The sequence below is a fragment of the Stigmatopora nigra genome, chromosome 10 (assembly GCF_051989575.1).
Source record: "Stigmatopora nigra isolate UIUO_SnigA chromosome 10, RoL_Snig_1.1, whole genome shotgun sequence".
NCBI classification, from domain to species: domain Eukaryota; kingdom Metazoa; phylum Chordata; class Actinopteri; order Syngnathiformes; family Syngnathidae; genus Stigmatopora; species Stigmatopora nigra.
This window is the reverse complement of record NC_135517.1, coordinates 5,276,126-5,301,855: the sequence shown is the minus strand read 5'-3', so window position 1 is coordinate 5,301,855 and position 25,730 is coordinate 5,276,126. Positions and strand designations below refer to the sequence as shown.

At 39.8% G+C, this 25,730-nt stretch overlaps 1 protein-coding gene across 7 annotated transcripts; it reads right to left on the bottom strand.

The window, feature by feature from the left end:
• Nucleotides 1-210: 210 nt before the first annotated feature.
• Nucleotides 211-24,543, bottom strand: dip2bb (disco-interacting protein 2 homolog Bb). 7 transcript variants are annotated; one of them, XM_077725772.1, is made up of 40 exons: nt 24,237-24,530; nt 15,941-16,012; nt 15,269-15,421; nt 13,841-13,966; nt 13,424-13,747; nt 12,802-12,951; nt 12,629-12,646; nt 12,136-12,255; nt 11,788-11,985; nt 11,537-11,628; nt 11,232-11,342; nt 11,024-11,147; nt 10,680-10,789; nt 10,426-10,528; nt 10,285-10,349; nt 10,010-10,103; nt 9,824-9,943; nt 9,636-9,750; nt 9,243-9,382; nt 9,024-9,160; nt 8,865-8,945; nt 8,659-8,786; nt 8,126-8,240; nt 7,783-7,984; nt 7,509-7,621; nt 7,269-7,292; nt 6,489-6,569; nt 6,267-6,390; nt 6,067-6,188; nt 5,671-5,782; nt 5,365-5,474; nt 4,978-5,108; nt 4,631-4,799; nt 4,373-4,543; nt 4,210-4,271; nt 3,949-4,006; nt 3,706-3,780; nt 3,453-3,627; nt 3,254-3,377; nt 211-2,987 (listed from the first exon to the last, which is right to left on the bottom strand). In XM_077725772.1, the coding sequence occupies exons 1-40, from the start codon at nt 24,319-24,321 to the stop codon at nt 2,735-2,737; spliced, it is 4,887 nt and encodes a 1,628-aa protein (XP_077581898.1). In that variant the 5' UTR covers nt 24,322-24,530; the 3' UTR covers nt 211-2,734. The 7 variants fall into 7 exon arrangements, with proteins under 7 accessions (XP_077581898.1, XP_077581899.1, XP_077581902.1 ...); XM_077725773.1 differs by having other exon boundaries at nt 12,802-12,948; XM_077725776.1 differs by lacking the exon at nt 7,269-7,292.
• Nucleotides 24,544-25,730: the final 1,187 nt, after the last annotated feature.

The window sequence follows — 25,730 nt, the reverse complement described above, 5'->3', positions numbered from 1 at the left end:
GTAGAACGGCAGCCCACTCCCGTTCGGTCACAACAGCGCCCCATTCGACTGAGAGAGGCAAGTCACCTCAATAGAAAATGCAATGTATTTACTCATTGCCCTGACAACAAAGTCTGCAAACTGAGAACTTATTCCATCATTGTGTGGCATATTTCCTGCTATAGACACAATAGCAAGTATTATCCCTTTAATGAACACAGGCTCTCCATGGATGATTAAATGCTTTTCTTTATTTTTGTATTATTATACAGTATAAAACAAAGCACAACTGAGCAAATTAAAAATGATGTGAGAGCAAACAAAAGGGGTGCACCACCTGGATTTCTGGACCACATTTAGTTGAACTGCATCCTTTAGTGTAATCACACGTTTATGGACCAGTATAGAAGTAATCAAATACTACTTAATATTTATACAACATGCGAGGGGTGCTTACACAATATTAACAAAACAACTCGAGAGATATTAACATCACATAAAGTATTTTAGAGATGTGATCGGATGCCTAAGTCAATTTAAAAAAAAACTTCGCTGACCAGACAGTGCAAGATTGAACGAAACGGCACTGTCAGCAGGTTTGCATAGTGTGTAGGAACCAAAGGAGAGCAGGAAGCCAAAATAAGATCTAAACTTTTAAGTAATGCATGTAAAATGGTCATGGTAAGCCACAGCTCTGCTTCAGGTTGTTCTTAATATTGTATATGAGATGATTTGCACCATGGGACCTCTTGGTCCATCCCTGTGTTAGCAGAGTTTGGAGTTTCCCTGAATACATACATATCTATATAGCAATACTATATACATTATATAAATATATGTGTCTCCCATTGACATTTGCCTCCATCTGAAAAAAGAGATGCATTTTTTTCTTTTTGTCATGCAAACATCCTATTGCAAAAGTCCAATGCACCGTTAAAGCAAGGGTGAAACCAAAGGACAATTATTAGATTTGGAAACTTTGCAATGCATTCAGCAAAACATGACACAGGAATAATAAAACATCTTAAAAACGACATACAGACTGCACAGAGTGCTGCGTTTCCAAGGTTAGAGTTAGCAGTGGAATGTTCAACTTTGTGTTCATAAGGTTGCAAGAAACACATCTAAATAACCACCATTTAAATGAGTTCCTGACCAAGATGCTTGTATTTTCCAATACAAAGCCCGTAAAACTGATGGCAAAGAGAGTACAAGAAACGGATATACAATAACAGTTCAATTGCACATGCGTCTAAACGTAAATGATTTCTTTGCCCTCCACTTTGAAGGATTTTAGTTGTGTTTTGCAAGCGCTTACAAATCAAAGACTCCAATTACGGAACAACTTGCTGTCGTTAACTAGTCCCACCAGAAACTTAACAAATGTAAATGAACCTTAAAAGCATCAAAGACAACAGACATTTCAATGACCTAAAAATGAAAAAAAAAGATTTAAAATGATACCATCCAATATAACATTATGAATTTGGTGCACTTCATAAAATAACCCGTCAGCCTATAAACAGTCATTCGATTTTTTTCTCTCAATGTCTATAGATCTTTAATTGCTTGTCATCTGCATGTGCATTGTTGCTCATTTTTGGCCTGTGATTGGCCAAACAAGACAATGTAAAGAGCTTTCAGTGCTGTGACATTAAGAAAGCGCATTTTTAGTTCTGCTCATTTACAATTAAAAAAGTTTTTTGCAGCCTTAAATTGCGACAGGCATCTTTGTAAACTTGCGAGCACTCCAAGCCAGATTATGTTCCTGAAATGTTAAGTCATAGTGCCTTTCTAAAAAAATATAAAGTAGCTGTTTTCAAAGAATGTGCAACATCCTTAATGTATCGTGTCTAGTGATGATTTACAGATATTCCAAACCGTACTGCAAAAAACATTAAACATTTTCCATCTTATTTACAATCTTTCTGCTACTATTTTACAGCTGAATAAACCATTTAGGATTCATCAGCTGCTGAGTGCCAATTTTATACATTTGTACACCTCCTAAACATCTTCATAGTCATTAGAGTATTGAAAATACACTTTAAAGTACAGTACAGGGCTTTTTATTTTTTTTTTAAACCTTTGGCTGTGTGTCGGGATTGCCAATCAAAACCAAAGGAGAATAAACAGCCATTAAAAATAGACGTTTTTTTTCAAATGAGTTAAAGGAATGTATGGCTGTAAGTTTATAAGGCAGGAAATATAGGGCAGGAAAGCTAAGAAAAACATTTGGCATCAATATCTTAGGACATGTAAGCTAAATATAGATACAGAATTGCTGTCAAAAATGATCTTTTGTAATAAAGGAAGAAAACCTGATTGAGGGAAACGACACCAACTCAACACATGCATCTGTGTGCACTTGTTTAAATGCTGCATGTAAAAAAAGATTTCAAGTTTAAAATTAGCTCTTTGAGTCAGTGTCACCACTAAGAAGTTTAAGGTAATTAAAAGTTTTTGTTTGCTTGCTTCTTAAAGGCAATCAGACCGACTTTCAAAAGTTGTGGATGGCTCGTTACACCCAAGGTTATAAGTCAAAAAAATGACTTTTTGGGGTAGGGGTTAGACTTGTAATGGAAATCTCCTAGGAGCTTGGTGTCGCTGCTGCCAAATAATTTGCACAAATCTATCACTAAAACACAGTGATTATCCAAACATGACAGGTCAAGTCACAAACATGCAGTGAGGCTTCACATGGGGTCCCGTGACAGTAAATGTCAAGCTGGCCGGCTCAGTGCAACAGGGGCTCTTACATATTGTAAGCAACATAGATAGGATCCAGCTGGTCAGCCAGGAATGAGTCCCGAAGGTGCATGCGTTGCTTCTCCCCCCTGGAGTTGATGGGAATGACCCCGGGGTCCACAATGACAACCACACCCACAATCAGATGGTGCTCCTCCAGGACCACGTTTGTTATAAGAGGGACCAAGTCCAGAGCGTCCTGTTCTGAGCCACACAGTTCCGACACCACCACCAGAAGGTTGGTCCATGTAAACACAGCACTGTGGATAGAAAGATTTAAAGATTATATTGATTTACTTGCTGCAATCTTTGGACTAATACAACAAATACTTGTTTTAAAAACAGCATGTTCTCGTTACAAGTGTGTTTTTTTTTTAAATCAGCTTTAACAACCTGCAGGGGAGTAAAAATATTGTGTGAAGTAGTATTTCATGGTATCACAATATTGCACACTGGTGTAGTGAAAACTAACCTTTTTTTTTTTACACGAGCCAAAAAAGGCACTGAAATAAAGAAATCTTCTCACCTCTCAGCGATACTTCGATGGGCACGAGACACTGATGTCTCAATATCAATGGGGTGGTAACGCAGCCCTCGAAGCTCCAAGGTCTCATCCAGTGAGCCCACCACAAAAAGAGCATCATGCCGATCTGAGCATAACAACGCCATCTTGTTATCTTGTTTAAAATGTATATTTTACATATATATGTGTGCACTTATTTTACCTCCGCTGGCATCCAGAAGCTCAGTCCTCTTCACAAAGCCCAAGTATCCAGTCCTGGCCCATAAGGTCTGTGGGTCTCCAAAGCTCAGCTTGGTGTTAAAGTGATCTGCTTGTAGACTCTCCTCACCATAGATGGTATAATATCCACTTGCATTGTGAGGGCTGTTCACCCAAATCTGTAAGAAAGAGGCTCATGATTGGTCAGCAATCACTTTAATAGTGGTGCTACCAAGAACTGAAAATGTTGAGGCTACTTCTCCGAGATGAGAGTCTCCAAGCGGTCCCCTGGTCTCTGGATTTACGATTATGACTCTGACACCTGGCAATATCTGGATAACAATAACAACTTAGTCACAAAATGGAAGTACAATTAAAAGTTTTTTTTCCCCCAAGTCTTTGATGCTTTTGCTACGGCTACCTCAAGAACTGCTTTATAATGTTTTTCACTTGCCATTAACCGATAATGGCATTAAGAAACACAGAATACAATAAATAACCTTGCCAGACTCCATCAGAGGAAGACTTTGAGGTGCTCCTCTCTCCACCAGCCTCACTCTGAAATGACATAACATTCAAATTGTCACTTAATTGGCACTTTCCATGGCCAAAAACATAAATCACTGGTTGAAAGGCCTTCTAGATGCCTAACTTAAACCTACTTTGCATAAATAAAAAAAAGAACTGTCTTTGAAGTTACTATGTTGAATTTTTTTTTAATAAATATTATTAAAAAGCATGGAGATCAGAGATAATGTTACCTGTCATGTCGGAGGGACTTCATGTCCACGTAAACTGTACAGGGATCAGGACCTGTGGTACCCTACCACAAACACACATGCATATATTGTGTTACATAAGTCATGTAATGCACCAGATTGTTGTTTACTGAAGATATGGCCCATCTATGTGAACCTGACCTACCTGGAGGCAGACAGCCAGGTTAACCCTAGAGCCAAAAGCAGTACTGACAGCTCTGGTTGACAAACCCAGATCTTTAAAAAGCTTGGAAAAGGAATGTGTGAGGGCCAGGCGAGGGCGCTCCTCTGCAATCACCACACAACTCCGCACACAAGATAGATTGACTCCACGGGCCTTTAAAAAAAAAAAAAAAGTCATGTTCAATTTTAAAATGAGAACAAAATTGTATTCCACTTCTACTATATAGATGGAGGCTCGTACCTTGAGCAACTCTGTTTGCGTGCCTAGCCCTTTAGTGCAAAATTCCATGACGGAGTAAGAGCAGAAGGTGTCTCTGACGCGGTACTGACTAAGGGTGCTTAGCCACAGAGACAAACAGCTCTCCAGCTCAAAAGGAGGTATGAGGATGGATTGGTGACCTGAGTAAACACTGCAGGAACATAAATCAAAACATAATAAGAGGATGTCATACGCCTTAGTTAAAAGATTATTATTATTAAAATATTCTGTACTGAAAGTGAGAAATTAAGAATGCAAGTTACATTTTTCTCTACATACATAACAATTGTTATACAACACAAAAAAAATGCGGCTTTTATTTACTGTACCTAGCGAGGCACCACAGGACAAAGCCCAGACCACAATAAGGATCCAGGCAGATGGCGATTTGGCGAGAAGAATAGAGCTCACACTGCAGCTTTATAGAGCGACATAGTGCACTGACTGCTGCATGCGAGATCTGAAAAACAAAGACATTAAATAATTAGGGAAATAGTATTGGGACACCTTTTCATTATACTCCAGAGTATTATAATAAAATAAAAACAATTGTTTGAGTTTTGCTTGCCATAATAGACATTTTCTTTGCATTCTAAATGAAGTCATACATGTTGGACTTTAAGGGGCCAAGCTCAGTATTTAGCATATAGTTCTTCTCAAACTTTTCTGATCGTATATGGTGTCTATCTTGGATAGACAATTCTTTGTCCTCTCACCTTTACCCCAGTGAGCATCCCTGTCGTGGAAACGCTGAAGTCCAGATACGCTATCATCTCTGCCGTGGGTGGCTTATAAATTTGAGGAGGCCGACGGCGAGGAAGGTCATCTGCAATCAACAACAAAGACATTTAGCAAATATGATACAATAAAACCTATCTTGTTTGCTAATGTTGGAGATAAACCCTTAAAAAAATCTGTCATTTGACATAAAGTTCAAATGAAATACATATTTAACACTGGCAGACCCAAAGGTGAATCAGTTGGTGCACTCTTGTTAATAAGAAGAATTCAATGTTGCTTACCAGTGTCGATTATTGTCGGCCAGGTTTTAATGTTTACAGATGCAGCAGCCTCTTTGGAGCGCAGTACCCGCATGAGATTTTGAGTTGTGAGGATACAGGCAGCTTTACTGACCTGGTGACAAGCACATATGAAATATGAGCACAATTCACATTTTTGAGGGTATATTAAAGTAGAACTCAGACTTTGTCTAAATATTTACCATCCACAATAGTGAGTAGAATTACACAAGCTGAGATTCAATAAAAAAAATACTGAAGCATATAATTACACTATATACCAAATTAGTTAAATAGTTATTGGGATATTTGTCCCCATTGCTTAATGCTGAAGGATATTTTTAATTATTTTTAACTGATTGACCATGTAAACAACTTTTATGATCCCAAAAAACATACATCAATGATCATGCGGACAGTAGGCAGAGTGGCTCCCAGGTTCTGAGGGTGTGGTGGTCTCACATTGACAGGTACGCAGCCAGCGTAGAGGCAGCCATAAAATGACGCGATCAAGTCAATACCTTCCAAAATATGGGGGGGAAAAATAATCAGGGAATGAACCAATCAATACCATGGTAATAAAAGACATCAGGATCTACCAGGAGGGTAAAGCAGAACAACATTCTCTCCAGTGTTAATGCTGCCTTTCTCCATTAGTGCAGCAGCAATTTTCTCAGCTCGCTTGTGAAGCTGAAGACAGGTTGCCGTGCTCACAACAACACCCTGCAGGGTAGGAAGGCATCACCGAGAAAAATATTTCAGGCATGAAAATGCTTTAAAGATTGTTCAATGATCAATCAATCAGATGAGAAATTACCTACCTTAGCATTAAGAAGTACATAGAGGACATGATCTGCATCTGTCTGTGCCCTCCACTGCAAAGCCTCTGTCAAGTATTGATGCTGCGGAGGAAAATATTCACTTTAATTGTAGGTAGATTTTACTGCATTAAACGAAGAGAGCACAGCCAGCAGTCAATACATTAAGTACACCTGCACATGATAATGCAATCTTAAATTTTATAAAAAATGATAATGTTCCCTTTTGAGTGGCACTGTAATATAAGTATTCATTAATTTAACAATGTGTTTATGATTGTACAACGACATTACATCATCGTACCAACATGATGAAGGCCAGCTCGTAACCACTTCATTAAACACATTGTTAAAGTAAGAATTTTCCAAAAGCAAATGCGTGCTTGTCTAGGATCCCGTTACAATATGTAGGTGTACGTAAAGACGTTTCCTGTGAGTCTTCAGCTGGGAAAAAGACCCAGATGAGACTAAAACTTTATACACCTATGGACACAAAACAAGAGCTGCTGCATTCCTGAACATACAGTTGCATAGCATTGAAATTTCAATATCCAAGTATCAAACACTCAGAAAAAAAAGAATCCATCTTTTAAAGAAAATCCTTGGATATTTTAAACCAAGTTTAAAATAGCGTAGGTGAGTTTAAAATGCACATCGTTCTGCATGTGTCAGGCAAGAACACAAGCAAAAAAATAAAATGTAAGCACAATACAGGATAGGCAGAGCGTGGCAAAAAATAAACAGGGGTATGAGCAAGAAGCTTTAAGGGGCCATAATCCTTACCATGACGGTGGGCCACATACAGAGCTACAGTACATTCACAAAGAGAAGTAAAAACAGAGAGAAAGTAGTAGGTTTTTTTTTACATCTCAGTCTAACCTGTGGCCTACAACAGTCTCTGTGGCTAATGGTGAAACATCAAACTGATGATACATGTGTTGAACAAATAACTACTTGAACCGCTGAGAATGGTTAAAGATGATTAAAAGTTAGTAGCCGCATTACAGCGAGAGGCTAAACTACCTTCCGAATGAGATCCTGGTCTTCAATCATGCCGAGCTCTCTTCCTGCTGCCTGGGCGATTCTCTTCCCAGCCACTAGGTTTCCTACCATCACAGATGCCGGACCAACACCAACTGTTGGAAAGATTTTAAACATTTACTTGCTTGATGCATTTATTTAGTGCATTTCAAATGCATGTCAAGTTCACAATACAACATTTGAGGTAGTTGTTAAGAAAAAGCCAACTGAGCATCAAATTCATCAGCGAACTAAAGACGAATTAAAAAACACATACCTGGCTGCTTCTGGCGAGGTTTAGGCAGGTTGGTGACACAAGTGTGTGGACACATAAGGATGTTGCAAGGGTGAAGGTTGCCCTCTAAGAAGAATTGCTTGGTGTCTGATATGTGGATGCCCCCCAGAGGTGTTTTGGGTAAAGTATTTGCTGGCACTAAAGCCAGGCAGTACAGGCCGACTTGGTGGATACTGTCAATTGCCTGTGTAAGAGGGATGAAATGTTCAATACTTTATAACAGCCCATTTGATTTTTTGCAGGTGGAAAGTTGCTGTGGTAAGAGGTACCGATTATTGTATTCATACTATAACTTTATACTTATTATAACCAACAACTCTAGTACCTGAAGTACCCGGCTCATCCATTGGAAGCTATCCTCCTCACTGGCGTCTGGTCTCTGCTCAGCCACAATTATGACTCTCTCATCATAGAAAACAGTGACCGAAAAGACAGCAATCCTGATACACAAGAGGACATGAATAGAAATTGGAAATCAACGCCATTTCAAATATATTGTTAAAAAAGATATCACTTGAATTAAGCCAACAATGGAATTATTTAGGGGAAGCTGAGCAGCTGAGTGGTTTCCCCCACAGTCTAAATTGCCCCTAGGTATGGATGTTAGCATGAATGGTTGTCCGTCAATAGCTTTGCGAGTCAGCTTAATGTAAAAAGTGATTAAGGACAAGAAAAGAAAACGTAAAATTACAATATGCTAATAATAGTCTAAATTGTAAGCATGGTTGTCAACTTTGCCTCAAAATGTTACTCATGTCATGTGCAAGTAGACTGTTACAGTGCGAGTGCAGTGAGCTACAAAAGCATCTAAGCAGAGTCAAAACAATTGTATGATCCAGACCACACTTCAAATCTCACCTCCCACGATACACAGTCTTGACTGGCTCCACGGCTAGTGCGGTGGCCACAAGGTCGTCGGCATTGTGTCTCCGTCCGCTCACTGGAAGCAGACCTTCCATTTTGCCGACAACAAAGATCAAACTTCCCTGTGATTCCAAAGAACATTGTTACAACATTACGTGGGCTTATATTATCACAGCTATAATGAAATATTTTCAACTCACAGGCCCAACAAAGCCCAGGAGTCCGGACCGCACGAATGGGATTTCTCCGATGGGAACTCCATTAGCATTGACCGGTATTACCTGAAAAAATGAAGAGAAAGGATGGGCATAGGCATGGTGAAATTCATGAGGGGTGAAATTCTAACACCACATGAATACCTCAAAAGTATTTTTTGTGACTCCAGGTAAGCCATAGTACATAGTGCCTCCAGCCCGGGAGTTGATGATAATCTCGCCTATCTCGTCTGTTTTACACAACTGAGGTGGTCCGTCTGGTTTGACTATGCACATTAGCGCTAAATAAAAAGTGGGGGGAAAAAAAGATATTGTTTATTTTCACAGTTTTATTTGGCCCATACATTTGTACTCTATGCTTACCTCCTGGCATGACATGGCCTACATCTTGCACAGTGAGAGCTGAGTTCTTGTCCTCCGTGTTGACCCTGATGACACCATGGCTCAGGCCGCCCAGGGAAAGGACTGCACGAGCAGGAAGAGGTGCACCAGGTAAACCGGGTCTACATAGCAGAGGGTTCATGGAACAATTATTAGTCATCTGCGACACAATGATGGACTGACGATCAGAAGATTTTTTTTGTTGTTGATTTCTTTAGGTCATAATGAGTAATCTACACTAAAGTAAGTAAAAGTGGGTTGCAAAAACAAGTTAACTAGCAACCTGTCCCTATGCTGGAAATCAGTTGACATAGGCTCCAACTCCAGCATGTACCATGACAAATGGATGTATGCAAAGGTCGGTTAGTGACACACCTGCGTATTGCTACTGTCATTGCCTCAGGGGATGTAGCACAGGGACAGATGACCTCAGGCTTCAGGCCGTGGGATTGGAAAACATTAAGGAAGGCATCACAGGAGGAAACCGACCCTGCAAATAGAGCCATGAGCAACGTATGGCAGGGGGATTGTATGGAGCAAGAAAGATGATAAGGATTTCTCACAGGGGTTGGCGCCATCTGCAACAATCAGCATACGCAATGATACTAGGCTGATGTCCCTCTGCTCACGGTGGGCCATCATGGCCCAGTGCAAGTCCCGACACTTCACCAAAGCTAAACGGGCTGTGGAACAATAGTTTACCTATTTCTGAATCCTGAGTAAGTCATAATCAAGAACTATATTTTTACCTTTGTGAATGTAAACTCTCTGCACCCAGGAGAGAGGACACGCCTTCATGACTGCATATGGAACACTGATAGTGTGGATTCTGTTCATCACGGCCTGTTATCAAAGCACAACTTATGTCACATCTCATCATGCACCCAGATCTTTTACTTTGACAGTAGATCTAAAAGCTTGGCCCAACATTCCTTTGGTTCCATTATTAAGTCTGAACAGTACTATTAAACACTATGTTGTGAAGCCTATCATGAAAGCTTGGCAACTGTGCACACTGACTCACCGTGAGAACCCCATGCCAGAGACCCATGTCCTTCTTACAGTCTAAAACATTCACTAATGTTTCACCTGTGATGGATAAATATAGGACATTAAACCCATAATGCCAGTAATTGGTGAAAAAAGCAAGACCTTGCTGACTCACCTTCGCAGTAGTTGCAGGCCTGAGTCAGCGCCTGGCAATGGGTCAGCATGGCCACCTTTGAGACTGCCACACCGACCACTGTGCCCTCTTTATTTGCTTTGTACTGTGAAACGATGGAGAGAAGAAGCATTATTTTGATGAGCCTATTTTTTAAATTCATTTATTGGTGAGCATAATTTTGCTTTTTCATGTGGATTCCAAATTGTCCCAGTCTCTAGCAGCCTTGAAAAAAATGAGAAGAGCTTTTTTGTCACCTCTATGTAGGCAGGGTCTGTGTTGGCTGTGGGGATGTGCGGCTGCCAGTCTTTGGAAGGCTTGGTCAGGTACTTTGAGTCCGTAATCACCCACTTCATTCGAGGCCATCCTGATAGAAAAAAGTGAAGCACCTTTATTTAAGCATAAACCTGAGGTTATACTTTTTGCTCTTTTTTTCTTGCAACATTTTAAGTGAGCAGTCAAGTGGTTTCTTACAGTAAGCGTTTGACTACCATTAAGACATTGGATGACACCAACTTGTTGATGAATGATTTCCTGATCAAAGGATCGGAGACAAACATTCATCCTTACTGCTGTTATAATTTTACAACCTAGGACTAACCTTTGAACTGCATTATTTCTCCAGCGGGAGTCTTAGGTAGACCCTTCAGACATATCTCACTGGTGAGCGCCAGGCCCACACCACAACTCCCCAGAAGAAATCCGACCTGGCTGATGCCTGCATCCTGGATGTTCAAGAGACACATACAAAACAGCAAATGTTCATTTTCTTCTTTCTAAGGCACAAAGACATTTAATGAAGACCTCACCTTGCGTGATAGAGGCACCTCTATTGGAACAGGAATAACCTCAGCCAGGAGACAGCCATAAAAAGCCACCCAAAACATACCAGGCTCACTGTTGGGGTACACGAGTGCTACCTGCAAAGTCAGTAAATGTAAAGTATGTTGGTGATTTTGAAAAATAGAAAATACAAATAGCCTAAAAAATAAATAATGGTTATTGTAGAAACAAAGGAAAAAAACACCCATATTTATTTGTCAGTTAACATTGTGCAAGAATTTGGACATTTTATTGTGGATGTAATGCCTGAATGAGTCATTTGTATTCTCACCCTGTCCCCAGGTTTAAGAATTTGCTCATTTTTGGTGCCCAGCTTGTTAAGGAGAGTGTATGCAAGTTTCACACTGCGACTCCATAGCTTCCCTAAACAATGGAGAAGGAAAGGATTATTCATTTAAATGCTGCCAAAGAAATATGCTTTAATAACAGAGGCTAAAATAACTAGCCATAATTTGAGTTTTAACTTGAATTGCTTGCATATATTTTTTGTCAATATTCTAAATCAATATTGTCAGGTCTCACCATAAGTTAGCGTGTAGAGTGGTTTGCCTGTGATGTCGAGAGCTGTGAGGGCAGGACTTTTCCCCTGCGTGGCCCCCCATCGGGCCAATGCAGCCTGCAAGGCTGGGGGCCAGTTACTGACCACACCCAAAGGCTCACCCTTTACTGGGATGATCTGACGGCCCTCTGGCTTGGGTGTGTTGGGGTCCGGCTGTGGAACTGAGTTCAAAATATTGCATATTGAAGTCAACGAGCACATTTCAATTCCGTTATAATTGTATAATTACAATAAAAGGATTCAATTCAATATACTATCAATCATGTTGTATGTGCATAACATGTATGAAATGATAAACTTTGCTGTCTCACCTTCTACTATCTCTTCCGAGTCATCAGTGAAAAACTCACTAAGTGGGGGCCTCTTTGGTCTTTTCAGTGTGTTGAGAAGTTGCTGGATCTTAGTGGAAACCCTGCTATTCACTGGAACTCCTATAAGGCCAAGGGACAGAGGTGATGGAGGGTTGGGTGAAATCGCAGGGGACAATCATACATATTCTATAGCTGTTGTAAAAAGTATCAAATCACAGTCTGCTGCTCCCCAACCCATCAAATGTGAGCTATCACACATTTATTTTGGATTCATTGTTGTAAAGTCTGGGACTGAAAAGCAGCACACGTTGATTGGGATCATGTCAAGGAAAACAAGGTGAGAGTGGGGTCAAAAGTGTTTTTGGATGGGCCTGCATGTCCACTGTGTCTTTCAATTTGTATACATATGCAGTAAATGCACACAATAGGGAGAAATAGGGTAAAAACGGCTGAGACAAGGCTGCGGACAATATACATGAAGGGATTTCCTTACTCTGGAGATTAATTCTTCCTATCAGCCAGTCAAAAACATGTGACAAGGCAGAAAAACAATGAAAACAGAAAGTCCAATTAATGGCACAGTCGGAAATTCGATTGAGAGAAAGATATAGAGTCAGCATGAAGTAAAGCAAACACAAACAAAAAAATCACCAGCTGTTCGATTACCGTCTGCAGTCTCCATCATGCTGGAACGGCTCTGCCCTCGATTCATCCCACGGACTGTTGCGTTTGAAGGCAAGTCAACTCGGGGGCCTCTGGGTGGAAGTGCCACAGCGGTCACATCTGGAGGTGGAACGCTGTTCCCTGGGGGGACTGCTGTTACAATGACGAAGGACATTTTAGAGACAGACGCTTCTGTATATGTATATTGACTTTATCATAATAATTGCCCATTAGAAAGTCATTGGGTGGAGTTATTGAATTTTTAGACAGGGTGTCAATTTTAAGAATTGAAGGGACCAGTGTAGAATGGATGATGTTAGTAATGAGAGGGGCAACTGAGGCAGGTTTTAACAATCACTGTAGGACATGGATTGAGGTGACACTAAGTGGGTTTGGACTTAATTATATAAGGTTGCAAATCGATTGGAATGAGGAGTGTGAAATTGGAGAGAGGGTTTTGATGGGAGCATGCAGCTAATGAGTTAAATGATTGCCTATAAAGGGTTAGATCACATTACCACAAAAGTTCAAAAATATATAATATCATCATACATATCATAACACTGTAGGTCCTGACTTTTGTCAAACATGGAATTGCTCAGTTAGACCCACTGTAATGTCTCACCAATCCGACTGTGGGCCATCATGTCGGTGATGGCGGCAGTGTGTGGCGGCGGCTCATGCTGGGGCTGCTGGTGTGGTTGGTACTGAGGCTTGTACAAAGGTTGGTACTGAGGCTTGTACTGAGGTTGAGGCTGGTTGTGATGCTGCGGCTTAGGCTCTGCGTGGGACAAGGTGGATGAGGCTGATGAGGATGTGGACGAGCCCTGGGCAGAGCGGTTGATCCAACAGTCGGGGCTCTGCAGGCTGGGATTAAGCAAAGGGATGGGGACGACGATGGACGACTGCCTGCGCGCTGAATTTTCATCCTCAGAGGCCGAGGAGGAGTCTTAGAGAAAATGGCGCAGTATTAGATTAAAAGAAAAACAAAAATACAACATAAATGTAATCTGTTTTAGCCTTTGTTGCCCTCCACTCCTACCTGGTGGTGTGCGTGTTTCGATGGGAGACGGCACATAGGTTGAACGCCGTTTAGTAGGCATGGGGAGAGCCATTTTTTCTTCTTTATGTTTAGCCAGGGCGGCTTGTACTGCTTCAGAGTGAATATCTGACGAGACATAATACAAACATATGAAAAACTAACACTACAACAATATCATTCAATGTAATATATTTGTTTTCAAGCTTGTTTTATACAATTTTGGGGGCTTAAAGTATTTTAAAATGAAAACGTAAAGGATTACATAGTTTTATCTCGCATTTTTAAATGTTGCTTTGCACCTGTTTACATGTATTTGCAAAGGATTTTGATAATATCAGCTATGCTTTGTTTTTCAATACCACAGAACGACAAAAAAGCTGATTTGTTAGAGAAAGAGCTTTGTATCAGCTGTGTCTTCAAATGTAACAAATGGTTTTAGTTGTATTAAATCTTTTGTTGAAAGGAACGAACAGAAGGTTGTTTTTTTGGCTGAAAGTGTGATAACAACAAGAGGAGGCTAACTGTTCTTTAACCCACGCACATAATTACAGATGCTTTCACTTGATGACGCCCACAGGCACATTAGGAGGACTTACATGAGCAGTCACCCATTTACACCAAGGATGGAAGCGACCCACTTGGTGACGCATAGCATCAACTGACTTCATTCAGGCATCGAAAGAGAAAAACAAACTGCAGCTAAGCTCGAGCATTACAATTACATAAGTAAAGATCATCTGCACACATTAGAGCTTGCTATGGGAGAAAGGATGACTCCCAACACATCTGGGAGGTTAAATATAACATCTCCATTGCAATAGAGGATCTCTACTTGCTATGCGTCAATAAAGCTGAGTCATGACTTTTAGATTCTGACCAACATTTTCTTTTTGCTTTCATACAGACCATTTTTTAATATAAATAACTAGAAAAATGAACTTCTGTTTTAATAGCCAATTTGCAGGCCTTACTGCTGCTTCCAATGGGAGTTAATAAAAATTTTATACTCTTTGTTTCTCAATAAAAAGAATCAGTATGATATTTAAAATGTCTTTTTGTTCACAGGAGATCTGAAGAGGAAGATAAAAAGAGCTATGAGGTGTATCTCGTTCTGGAGGGACTTTAATTTCACAGTCTCAGATTTTCTGTCTTCACTCCACTGGTACTTGGTTTTCCCCTTTAGATCAACATTCCTTTTTTTCCACAAGGTTTCCTCCTACATAACCAGGAAGTGATCTCAGTTTCCAAAGAGAAATCTCAGTAACCTCACCAGGTGGGTGTTTTTCTCTGAAGAAAGCATCATTGCCCTTTTCTTAAATTTTAAATAAACTAAACATCAAACATACTGTAATTTCACACATAAGAAATACCATGTTAAACAGTGTTGTTTGTCTCACAATTTAGAAAATACTATGTCATATTCTGGACCTGATCTGTAGCGGTCATCCCTGGTTCCACCATTGCGATGCGTTTTACGGGACCGTCGTTCACGGTAACGAGATGAGTTAGAGGGGGGAGGCCCGTGGCTGGATGAGGAACTGGGAGCGGGCGGCTGTACATTATTCCTCTGGGGTGGTGCCACTATCACAAAAAATGAAATAGAATATGAGTTACATATATACAGTACAGAAACCATGTAGAGCAGATATTCCAACCAACAACTTCTTGACCAATTTGCATGGCCACAAAGCACAAACTCATTGCACTGCATTTTCTTGAACAAATATGAAATATTCATCCCGAAGCAAAAACCTCATAAATTCCTCCACACATGTTTTGCAGTAAAGGAAGAAATCTGTTACAGCTGCAATTGAGGATACTCGATATCTAATTTAACATCTCTGGGTTTGTCCGCAGAACATACAAACTTCTCAAATGACAGTGTCTGCTTTGGTCATGATCATAAAATATAAGCAAAAATAACCCTTGGTTGTCAGGTATGTGATGTCACTAGAGGGCAGCCGTCCTCAATGTCAGCCTTGTGAAGGAAAATGTTCACTTTTACCATATGCTATTTAATGGAGAACCTTTATATTTTCAGGGAGCATAACAACATATGCATGCATACAGCTGGTAAGTGGAATAAAGCCATTCATTCACCTGGAGTTTGGATGATATATGGAGCCAGTAGCTTGGTTTTTTTCTTCTCATAGCCCTTCTGTGTGATGTCACCTGAACAAGAAAGAAAAACATTTCTTTTAAATCTTTCATCACTAATTTATGAGAATACCATTTGTCATCAATTGCTGTAGATAAGGATTATCCAATTAGTTCCAACCGATGGCCAAATTATCTCAAGGTAAACCAATAAGTTTTTCAGGTTTTAGGGACCCGTTTTTCCTTTGAAACAGGAAATCGTTTTAGGTGTGGATATTGTCATCTTTCAGGCGACCAGTTTAAGTGATTGTCCACCTTTTGCCGTAGGTCAGCTGGAATAGGTTCCAGCATCCCGTGACCCTGACCATCATAAGAGATATTGAGAATGAATGAATCTTTTGTCTCTGCTATTAATTGACATTATTGTTACAATTAGTATAACAGTAGATATATTGCTATAATAATAGATCATGAATCCAAGGTGTCCAAGTCTATCTTCAAGGACAAAGTACAAAAACACATTTAAGAGAAAAGTAATCCAATATTGTGCACATTTTGAATTCCCTGGTGTGAGATCCACTTGTTGGCTTTTAGACAGCTAATTTCAGGAAAGGTCACTTGGCCAATAAATTTGAATGCAGCCAAGAAACCTAGAATTGGCCTCTTTTGGCATTCAAATTGTATTCTTTCAAAATCATCCCAATTTTTAATAAATGTACCTGTAATCTGATTGTCGTTTTTTTTCTGTTACTGTATGGAATGAAATTTATTTTTTAATAAATATTCTGATTGCATTGATTACCCAAGCCTGGTTCTGAAATCGCATGACTGAGTTAGTGTCCGAGCCAAACACTTATTAGGCATAACTGTACTGTGCGCAATAGAGACAGAAAATAAAACAGATGGATGACCACAGAAAGATGCTTAAACCTCCAGAGACGTCTGCCGGTGTCATATATGCACGTCGGCTAGAGATTCAAAAGCGACACAAGCGTGAAACAAAACAGCTCTAAATTTGGACATGTACTGAAGAGTGGGAAAAACTAAAGAATTATTCAGAGATACCCTGAGGATCAGAAGACAAGGAAGGCTGGGTAACTGAGAAATAACAAGGATGTGAGAGAGATCCAGTCAAACAAAGCAGGGGATTGGGTATATATAAACATTTGATCTTAATAGATTAACACCCACTCTATTTGGAAATGTTGTGTTCACTGGACTGAAAAGTGATTGGATCAAGGACCCTGTGAACAAGTGATTAGTATTTTCTTGGGTCATTACTAATCTTTGGCCTTCAATGCCTGCCATTCTTGGTAAAAAGTATGTACATATACTATGTCTTTAGTTTGACATACAGGTAAAATAATAGAAAAATTGAAATGGAATGACTTTATTGTCATTAAGTCCACTCAAGGACTCCTAGCCTGGTTTTCACATACATAAGGGTGAGTGGGATACCCTTCAGAACCCCCCCCCCCCCCCCCCACCACCACCACCACCCTCATCAAAATAAGCAGTACAAACGAAGAATGAATGAAACAATATTAATATATCCTTTCTTGAACACTAAAACATAAAGAACATCTAACAACAGTAAACAGTACCATAAATAATGCATGAACAGAATGGTTGGCCTTCCTCAGTCACATATTTTATTTTTAGCTCATGTGAGGAGGCAGTTTCACTGCAGAAGGAGAAGCAAGAGATGGCGTGCTTGGAGGGGGAAGGGCTGGCAAAGCATTAAACGTATCTCAAAGTAATCACTCTTCCATCTGGATGATTTAAAATTCAGCTGTTGTGTATCTCTTCCATGATGGTACCCAAGCTGCATCACAGGCAATTGAGGAGTTAAACTAACTCTATATGTATTGCTTACAAAGGCATATAAACAAGAACAGTGAGCTCATCTCGGGTCATCTAAGATTGGAATTTGTCAATATACTCAGATGCTGAAAAAGGTTTGAATTGTAACCATCAAAACTAAAATGCAGGAACATGAACTGCAAAAACAAAATTGACAAGTTATGGCTTTATGCATGGTAAGCAAAGTTCTATACAGTTATTACAATGCACAAAAGTGAAAAAAGGGTTTCAGAACAAGCTAGCTTGCTCTTTAGTGACCTGGTTTTAGCAGGATGAGAACAATTGTGTGGAAATATAACAAGGTGTGCTGGATGAGTTCCAGGACTGGTGTCACTAACGCTATACTTGATTGGCCACTTCAGCCAGGAAGAAGGCAGGGGGGGATTACGCAGAACCAGGTCAAATGATTAGCATTCTTCTGTAGCAAAAAAAATTGTTAGATATTCATGGTGTTTTGAGCAGGTGCATTCTTTTGATAATCCTTGATTCTTGAGGTATTTTGAAGATAGTACCACAATAACATACCATCTGCATAAAGAAGTAAACTTGCAGTATAAAACTGGTTCCACCAGCAAAATCTGTAACCTAAGATGACCTTTTGTATTTGGGGGGAAAATGCTAAGGCGGCAGGGACAGCCAATATATAACCTTGGTAAATGAAGTTTGTATCTACTTTGGAGGCAAAGCGCTTCTCTGGTGGGGTGATGAGGCCCCATCTTGTTAACCCGAATTCCCACAATGAGTGAGTCGCATCCACTCTAAAGTCCACCATCAAATGCTTCCAAGCCATAGCGTGCATTCATCCCAGCCGCAATAGCGAGGGCTACTCCGTTTAATTTTTAACAACCAAAAAGAGAGGCATGAAAGCAGTGCAGTTTCCCAACATTCACTCATGCTCAGCTGAGAGGATTTGAATTGCAGAGACTCTCTCACCCTGCAGGCACTCTATCTGAATTGTAATTAGTAACTGCCAACCAGTATCCCCCTTCAATTGCTTTTCCTTCATCACTTGCTTACTTACTTACTCTACAACATGATTAAATCATATTGGACACCTGCACAATAAAAAAAAATATCCGAGCAGATGCCTGAATTTTACAGCCGTTATTTCACGGAAAAGTGAGCCTCACTTTAAACGATGAGATGCTCTAAGGCAGCGTGCAATACAAATAAAAACATAGTCATGTCCTCAAACTGCATGTCGCATTTGGACAGTGGTTACAAAAAAAATACAGTCGGAAAAAAATGGAAGGGACCAGAAGATGGCACAGTTCTCCCTATATTTGATCTAATCTTTACAAACAAGCGCCTACTCAATGCTGTCAGTGACCTTTTCTCACCAGCAGACCATGCATTTCACACACTGAAAAGATTGCCCACTCACCACATGCACACACACAGACTGTATGCATTATGAAATTAAAAAGCCAATTGCCATGGGCCAGAGGACCAAAAAAACATTTACAGAACTCAAATTTTTGTGGGGTCCCTTAACATAGTTAAAAAAATATATATAAATATCTTGGAATAGAAAAGGATGTATTTATTGACCAACCACTAAAGTCAACTGAGTCAGAAATGAGTGAGTCTTACTAATGCACATAACACTCATAACACACAGTAAGAGCCGCAATTAAAATCTACACGCAAGTTTATAAGTTAGATCATGCTACTAACGCTGGCACAACATGCAGAGTCACACATTACACACGCATTCACATAAAAGGCCGCAGGGGAACAGGAAAGGAGTTCATGGAAAATTCAATGTGACTGCACTTCAATTCAGACAAGAGGTGTGGTTGACACACCTGATACACCACACTTCGCACGCTGTATGTAGCAACGCTCTTACTTGGGAATTTCACCCCAGCCATGGCAGTTACAGAAAAGAAAAGAAAATGTGTAAGCGCTTGAAACCATTCATTCATTCATATATACAACACGAATATTATGAAGCATTAACGGGCAACTTTGCCACCTTTAAAATTATTGATTTTTGTTCAGGTTTGAGAAATTATACAGAGTAACTTGCGGTGAGAATGTCACCATATCTAGAAGATAGATCAGAATAGACTAGTGTAACTATGAGTTAAAATCACAATGGGCTAAATCCAAACTGGGCTAAAATTGTATTAATGTGTTAACATATGCACTCAGGATTATGGGATAGAGAGTTAAAATAGGATCCACAGCATCCAAATACTGCTCCAAAAGCAGAAAAGAGAAGGTCTGATCCTGTGGTTGCAAATAAGGCCCCTTCAGTTCAGAGTGAAGGTATAAAAAAAAGACATTCATTGGCCCAACTGAGGGAGTGTATTTGTATGAAAAAAAAATTCATCTAAATTATTCAATCTTTCTTGCTCACAGAGCCTCCATGCATTCTCTTTAGCACTTGTCAGTACTATGTTTGTGTGTAGGTGTCTGCATTTAAGTAAGGCGAAAATAGAGGGTTTAGATGTTAGATAACACTCTAGATTCATGTCCAAAACCCAGTGTGTGTCGCGGGGACACATGGAGCTCACCAGAGGACTGACTGCCTGGTAGCCTTGTAAAGAGATCATAGTACATACCAGTTCGTATGCAGCTTCTAATGAGCTTTTAAATGGTTGGGATAAATCAGCTTCACTTCTGCCTGTGTCCACTACATTCTGCACACATTCACTGATATATAATGTTTGGACACACATACACAGATTGATATACAATGTCTGGACACACCAACACAAGTTTATATAGTCAAATGTCTACTGAAAAGAACCAATAAGAATTCCGAGCCAGTTCAAAGCATGTCTAGAAACGACTATGAGGACTACTTCTGTAATGGCGAACACACTTGGTTTATACAATTATTTGGCTCTGATGAGTCTGCCATAGAGTGTGGAAAGGAAATGGTAACAGCTTCACTTTCAATCTATTTCTCCATGGAGGAATCTACCTTTATAAAGAACTCTATATATTCCTTCATTTTCCATACCCCTTATCCTTACAAGGGTGACGGGGGGTGAAGGAGCCTATCATAGCCAATTATGGCCACCAGTCACAGCTCATAGTCATACCTAAAACCAATTTAGTGTGTTCAATCAGCCTGCATGTTTTTGTGATTTGGGAGGAAACCAGAGTACCCGGAGAAACTCCATGCAAACCTGGGAGAGAACATGCAAATTCCACACTTGAAGGTCTGAACCTGGGATCAAACCCTCGATCTTAGAACTGTCAAGCCGACGCGCTAAACACTCAATAAAGAATAATAAAATTGCAATCCTCATTGGATTTGTTTAATGAGGTATATACATATGCCCAATAATAAATATAATTTTAAAAAATGAAGGAGAAGAGCTAAATAATGGTAAAACAGAGGAACCGCTGAACCCTAGGCCGTGATGGAGTCATGGTGGTAGCTGCGAGAGATCTGTCACATCCGGGGCCCAGTGTGGCTCACAGGCTTGTTGCCCCCTGATGCTCTGTGACCTAGATTGAGAGACACAGCCAGGACTGTAATCTCTGGCTTCTCTTCCCCCCCTTTCAGTATGTAACAGGCAGCTAACACGAAAGAATAGCCTTTCTACCAATGCTTTAAATTCCAGGATGCTACTATGTAAAGCTGCTGTACAATTTGCATTGCAGCATCTGAACATACTGGATTAACAGACTGTTTTTTTTTCTTCTTGGAGAAAAAAAGTACACATTTGGCACCTAGATTTATGTTCAAATTTGTTCATCGATCACTTTTGCAACTCTTAAATCCTTTTTTTCTAAGTAATTCACAAAATAAGCAAACAATAGCATTTGAGCCAACCTAAACCATCAACAAAAATTATTACTGTATTCATAATATGGGGAATAGTCTTGTATTACAGGCATCCTTCATGGTTAACTTATTGGCTGCCATTAATAGTGATAGACATTCAATCGATACTGGGAGGGGGCTATCGGCAAGTGATTGCTGCCAGATCTCTGAGTCAAAATGTCAACACTTTATGTAATAGTTCCATCCATGTCAGTTGTGTACATATTGGATCCATTGATTTCATTGAGTTCAAACCAAGGTCAAGAAATTAAACTGTGAAAGAATTAAGCTCATAAATCAAGGCAACACTAATTAGTGACCCTTAGCGCATTTAAGTGATTAAAACCAGGATAATTGAAATTGTAGAGGGGAGATAAAAATCTGTCTGTGCCTTGTTATTAGCATTTTATAAATAATGACTGTATTCTACCTCTTAATTTAAGACAATACGCAATATTTCAACTGGCATATTTTTTAAATGAGAAAAAAATATGAATAGTTAACTGATCAATCACGCATCAAAAATGATGAATCTCAATTGTAAGTTTCTGTAGTGCGCTCAGTCTCAAAATCCAAACAATCAAGTGCATAAATGCCATGAGGGTTACACACGACCACGTTGAGCAGCTCTAACAGTTGTGGCTCTCAGCTTGAAATTCCAGTCCGACTCAAATCACAAAGTCTTTGATCCCTTCAATGGCTTTCTTTGTGTCCTTACATTCAAACATGGCGGCTTCTGTTTCCCTCATACACACACATGCTAATACACAGGCACAAAAACAGCTATTTCTGTGCTGCATATTTTCCTCTACTTTACTGAAGGAATCCCAGATGATAAAACAATGTGAAGATTGTTATCGAAAAAGAATATCCATGAGAGTTTTTAAACCTATTGGTGTGCCAGATGCAGCTAACCCGAACTAAAAAGAGTACACTAGTGATCCAGGCGGTCAAAGCATTTGACGGTTGGAGAATATGTGGTGGTAGGCTGACAGCATCTGGACAGCGCACAACAGACTTTGGTATAAAGTTGCAAACAGCCCCACTCGGGGTGTCCCCTTACAACTTTCACTGCACCCTGAAAGGAATGAAACAGGCTCCTGTTCTGAATGTTTGAATATCTCTGCAAAATAAAATGAACAAAAAGGACATTTCAGTTCATCTTTCTCATGTCATTTTCTGAACCACCATGTACGTCTTTGGAATGTGGGAGGAAACCGGAGTACCTGGAGAAAACCCACACAGGCCCAGGGAGAACATGCAAACTCGACACAAGTGGACCGACCTGGATTTGAACCCAGGTCCCCCCACTGTGAGGCCGGGCAGCCAGTTATCTTTCTGATTAAAATTAAATTAAAAAAATAAACAGGCAACAGGGGACAGAGAAATTGAATATAAGAAACCATGATTGAAAAATTGAACACAGACATGAATTATAATTCACTATTCTAGTTTGTTTCCCAAATAAATACTTATTTGGCTGTATCATTTTGTGCAATTGGACAAATCTGCATGAGTCACTGGTTACTTCCTTACAAATATATTGTAAGAGCATTTTTCAATGAATCAAATAAAACAATAAATTACACCATACTTTTCATACACAAAAGTTAGAGACAAAGTGCATTACATCATAAAAATAGAATCAACACACATGCCCAATGTGCACACACGTTATACACACACAAACACACACACACGTCTTGCGCTCGTTTTTGAATTCACATCGACAATAAATGTAAAGATTGTTTTTGTTGCCAATGGCCTTAGTTGAGAGTTGTGTGGCATGTTTCATGATTTACTGATGCAAGTTAGAGAAATTAACATTGTGTCCTATGTAGTTAAACTGGAAAAGAATGAGGCAGTTTGACATTTGACACATAACGTTAACAGTTTGAGGTTAAAAGTATGTGAAATCGTGGCTGCAGGACCAGTGACATTGCAAGTTGAAACATGTTTTCTTTTATTTGGCTGCAATAGAAAATGCTAATCAGGAATACAAGACTATTCTCTAGTTTTCAGCCATTTGTAAAACCTGATCACATGATCGGATCTGGGACATCTCTAGCAGTTATACTTAACATTGAATTTAAGTGAACTAGAAGCACAATCCTTCTTGCGGGCCCCTGTGTTGGGTTCTCTAGGAGACATGACATTACTCATCCGCCCTCGGGCACCTGAGAGGAGCACAGCACCAATCAAGCTGCTGCACTATGATTCACTGACTTGCATAACATTCTCAACCACCATATTCCATTGGCTTTTCTTGCATGTAATCACACAACATGACTGATGTATGTGCAGCATACTCAAGGCAAAGAGGAGCTTTAAAATGCCCAAATAAAGAAACAGTTCAAGATGCTAGCCAATATAGATAGATACAATATTTCCCTCTATAAAAACACATCCACCAGGTTGACTCACTTGACCCATTTTATATGTTGTTCGTTAACCAAAAAGAAACAACATGCCAACCAGAAAACTGGGCAAGTGCCAACCTGTTTTAATCATTAAGGATTTTGCAAAATATAACGCTTTGGGGAGGGGGGAACTGAGAAAAGAGGTCAATGAGTACAAGAGCAGGATTTGGAATCTAAAAGCCACACTATACCTGGCGGACAAGATCCTGGCAAAGCCGTTGTTTCTTACCTTCGGACAGCTCCAGGTCCAACTCCGCCAGCTGGTCCCTGACCTCTTTTGGCAGAGGCGACAACTCAAAGCAGCGTTCGGCCATGGCGAGAAGCTCGAGCAGCCTGCGGGATGTTTGTGGTATGTCGGCCACCGATGGATACAGTCCCGCATGAAGGTGGCGGAGAGGACTCAAGAGGCTGCTACGGCTGTGGTGGCTCTGGTTACTCCATCCCCGAGGTTGTCGGACACCGCCATGACTACTGAAGCTGGGCAACAACTCGACGTCAGGCAGTCACGTGACCGATGTCAACAGAGATGTGGGTCGTGGGCTCACCCTGCTGGTCAAGGTGTCACATAGCAGAATGTGGAATGCTCGGAATGTAACTGCAGCTTGCTGACGTCATTGGTTGGCAGGTGGTTTTAAGTATTTAGGAAGGATTTGGATAAATATGGTTGCGAGAAGAAGAAAAACGAAATATACTTTAATCTTTGATCTAAATGTAATAATTACACATTTTGGATCTGACTTTAAAGTGTTGTCTTTTGGGGTTATTTTGGAAAATGTCATTCCACAAAATGAGTATTTCCTACTCACACCATATTTTCAAATATTTATATGTGATTAAACCTAAGTATACAAATAAATAAAGGTATTTGTAAATTGGAATATCTCACAGAGCTTTATTTGAATTTCTGGGTGAAATTTGAAGACCCTAATGTTTATTTTTCCCCACAGGTTATAAAGCATCCTTCATTACATTTTCTTTTTCTAGGTATAAAATTCTCAAGTGCTTTAAGTGTTCTCCCAAAATAGTTTTAATTGCACTTTATAGATCGTGTGCTTGAACAACCCCTGTAAAGTGCTGAGCAAGAACGTCATAAAGAATCAGACTTTTTCAGTTAAGTTATTTTATTTGCCCAAGACAATGACTTTCAACTGTACATGAGTATTTCTCCCATCTTGAGGCCTGAGTATTTAAGAAACTCCCTCTGAACAAATATTTTCTGCAGACATTTCTGTGTGTGGTTGAACCTCTGTTAAATACATGTAAGACTGCTTTTAAAAAACACACACACACAAACAAACAAAAGGGAAGAAATATACAAACACGTTGACTTAAAAAAAAACCTAAAAAGAACGACAGATGTTTGAAAAGGCGACAGTGAAAACGACAGGACAGTCTTGGAAGTACAATGTGGTATAAAATAATCTCTAAATAAAAACAGAACATTTCAAGAGAAGCACCTTGCACATCCACTTTTGTCTACTTCACAATACAAAACTGCTTTTCAAATATTATAAAGCACTCAGGGAATCTGTAATGCTTCACAGGCGTGCATAACCACCAACCTCATTCATTCCAGAATTCACATATTCACATTTCCTCTGGTCAACTGCATTAGACCACATCCCTCTCGGTGGCTGGGCTAAATGCAAAAAAACATTGAGACTTAATAGAAAAATATATTGCACTACTCGTTCCTCAAATGAATACCTGGGGTAGTGGATTA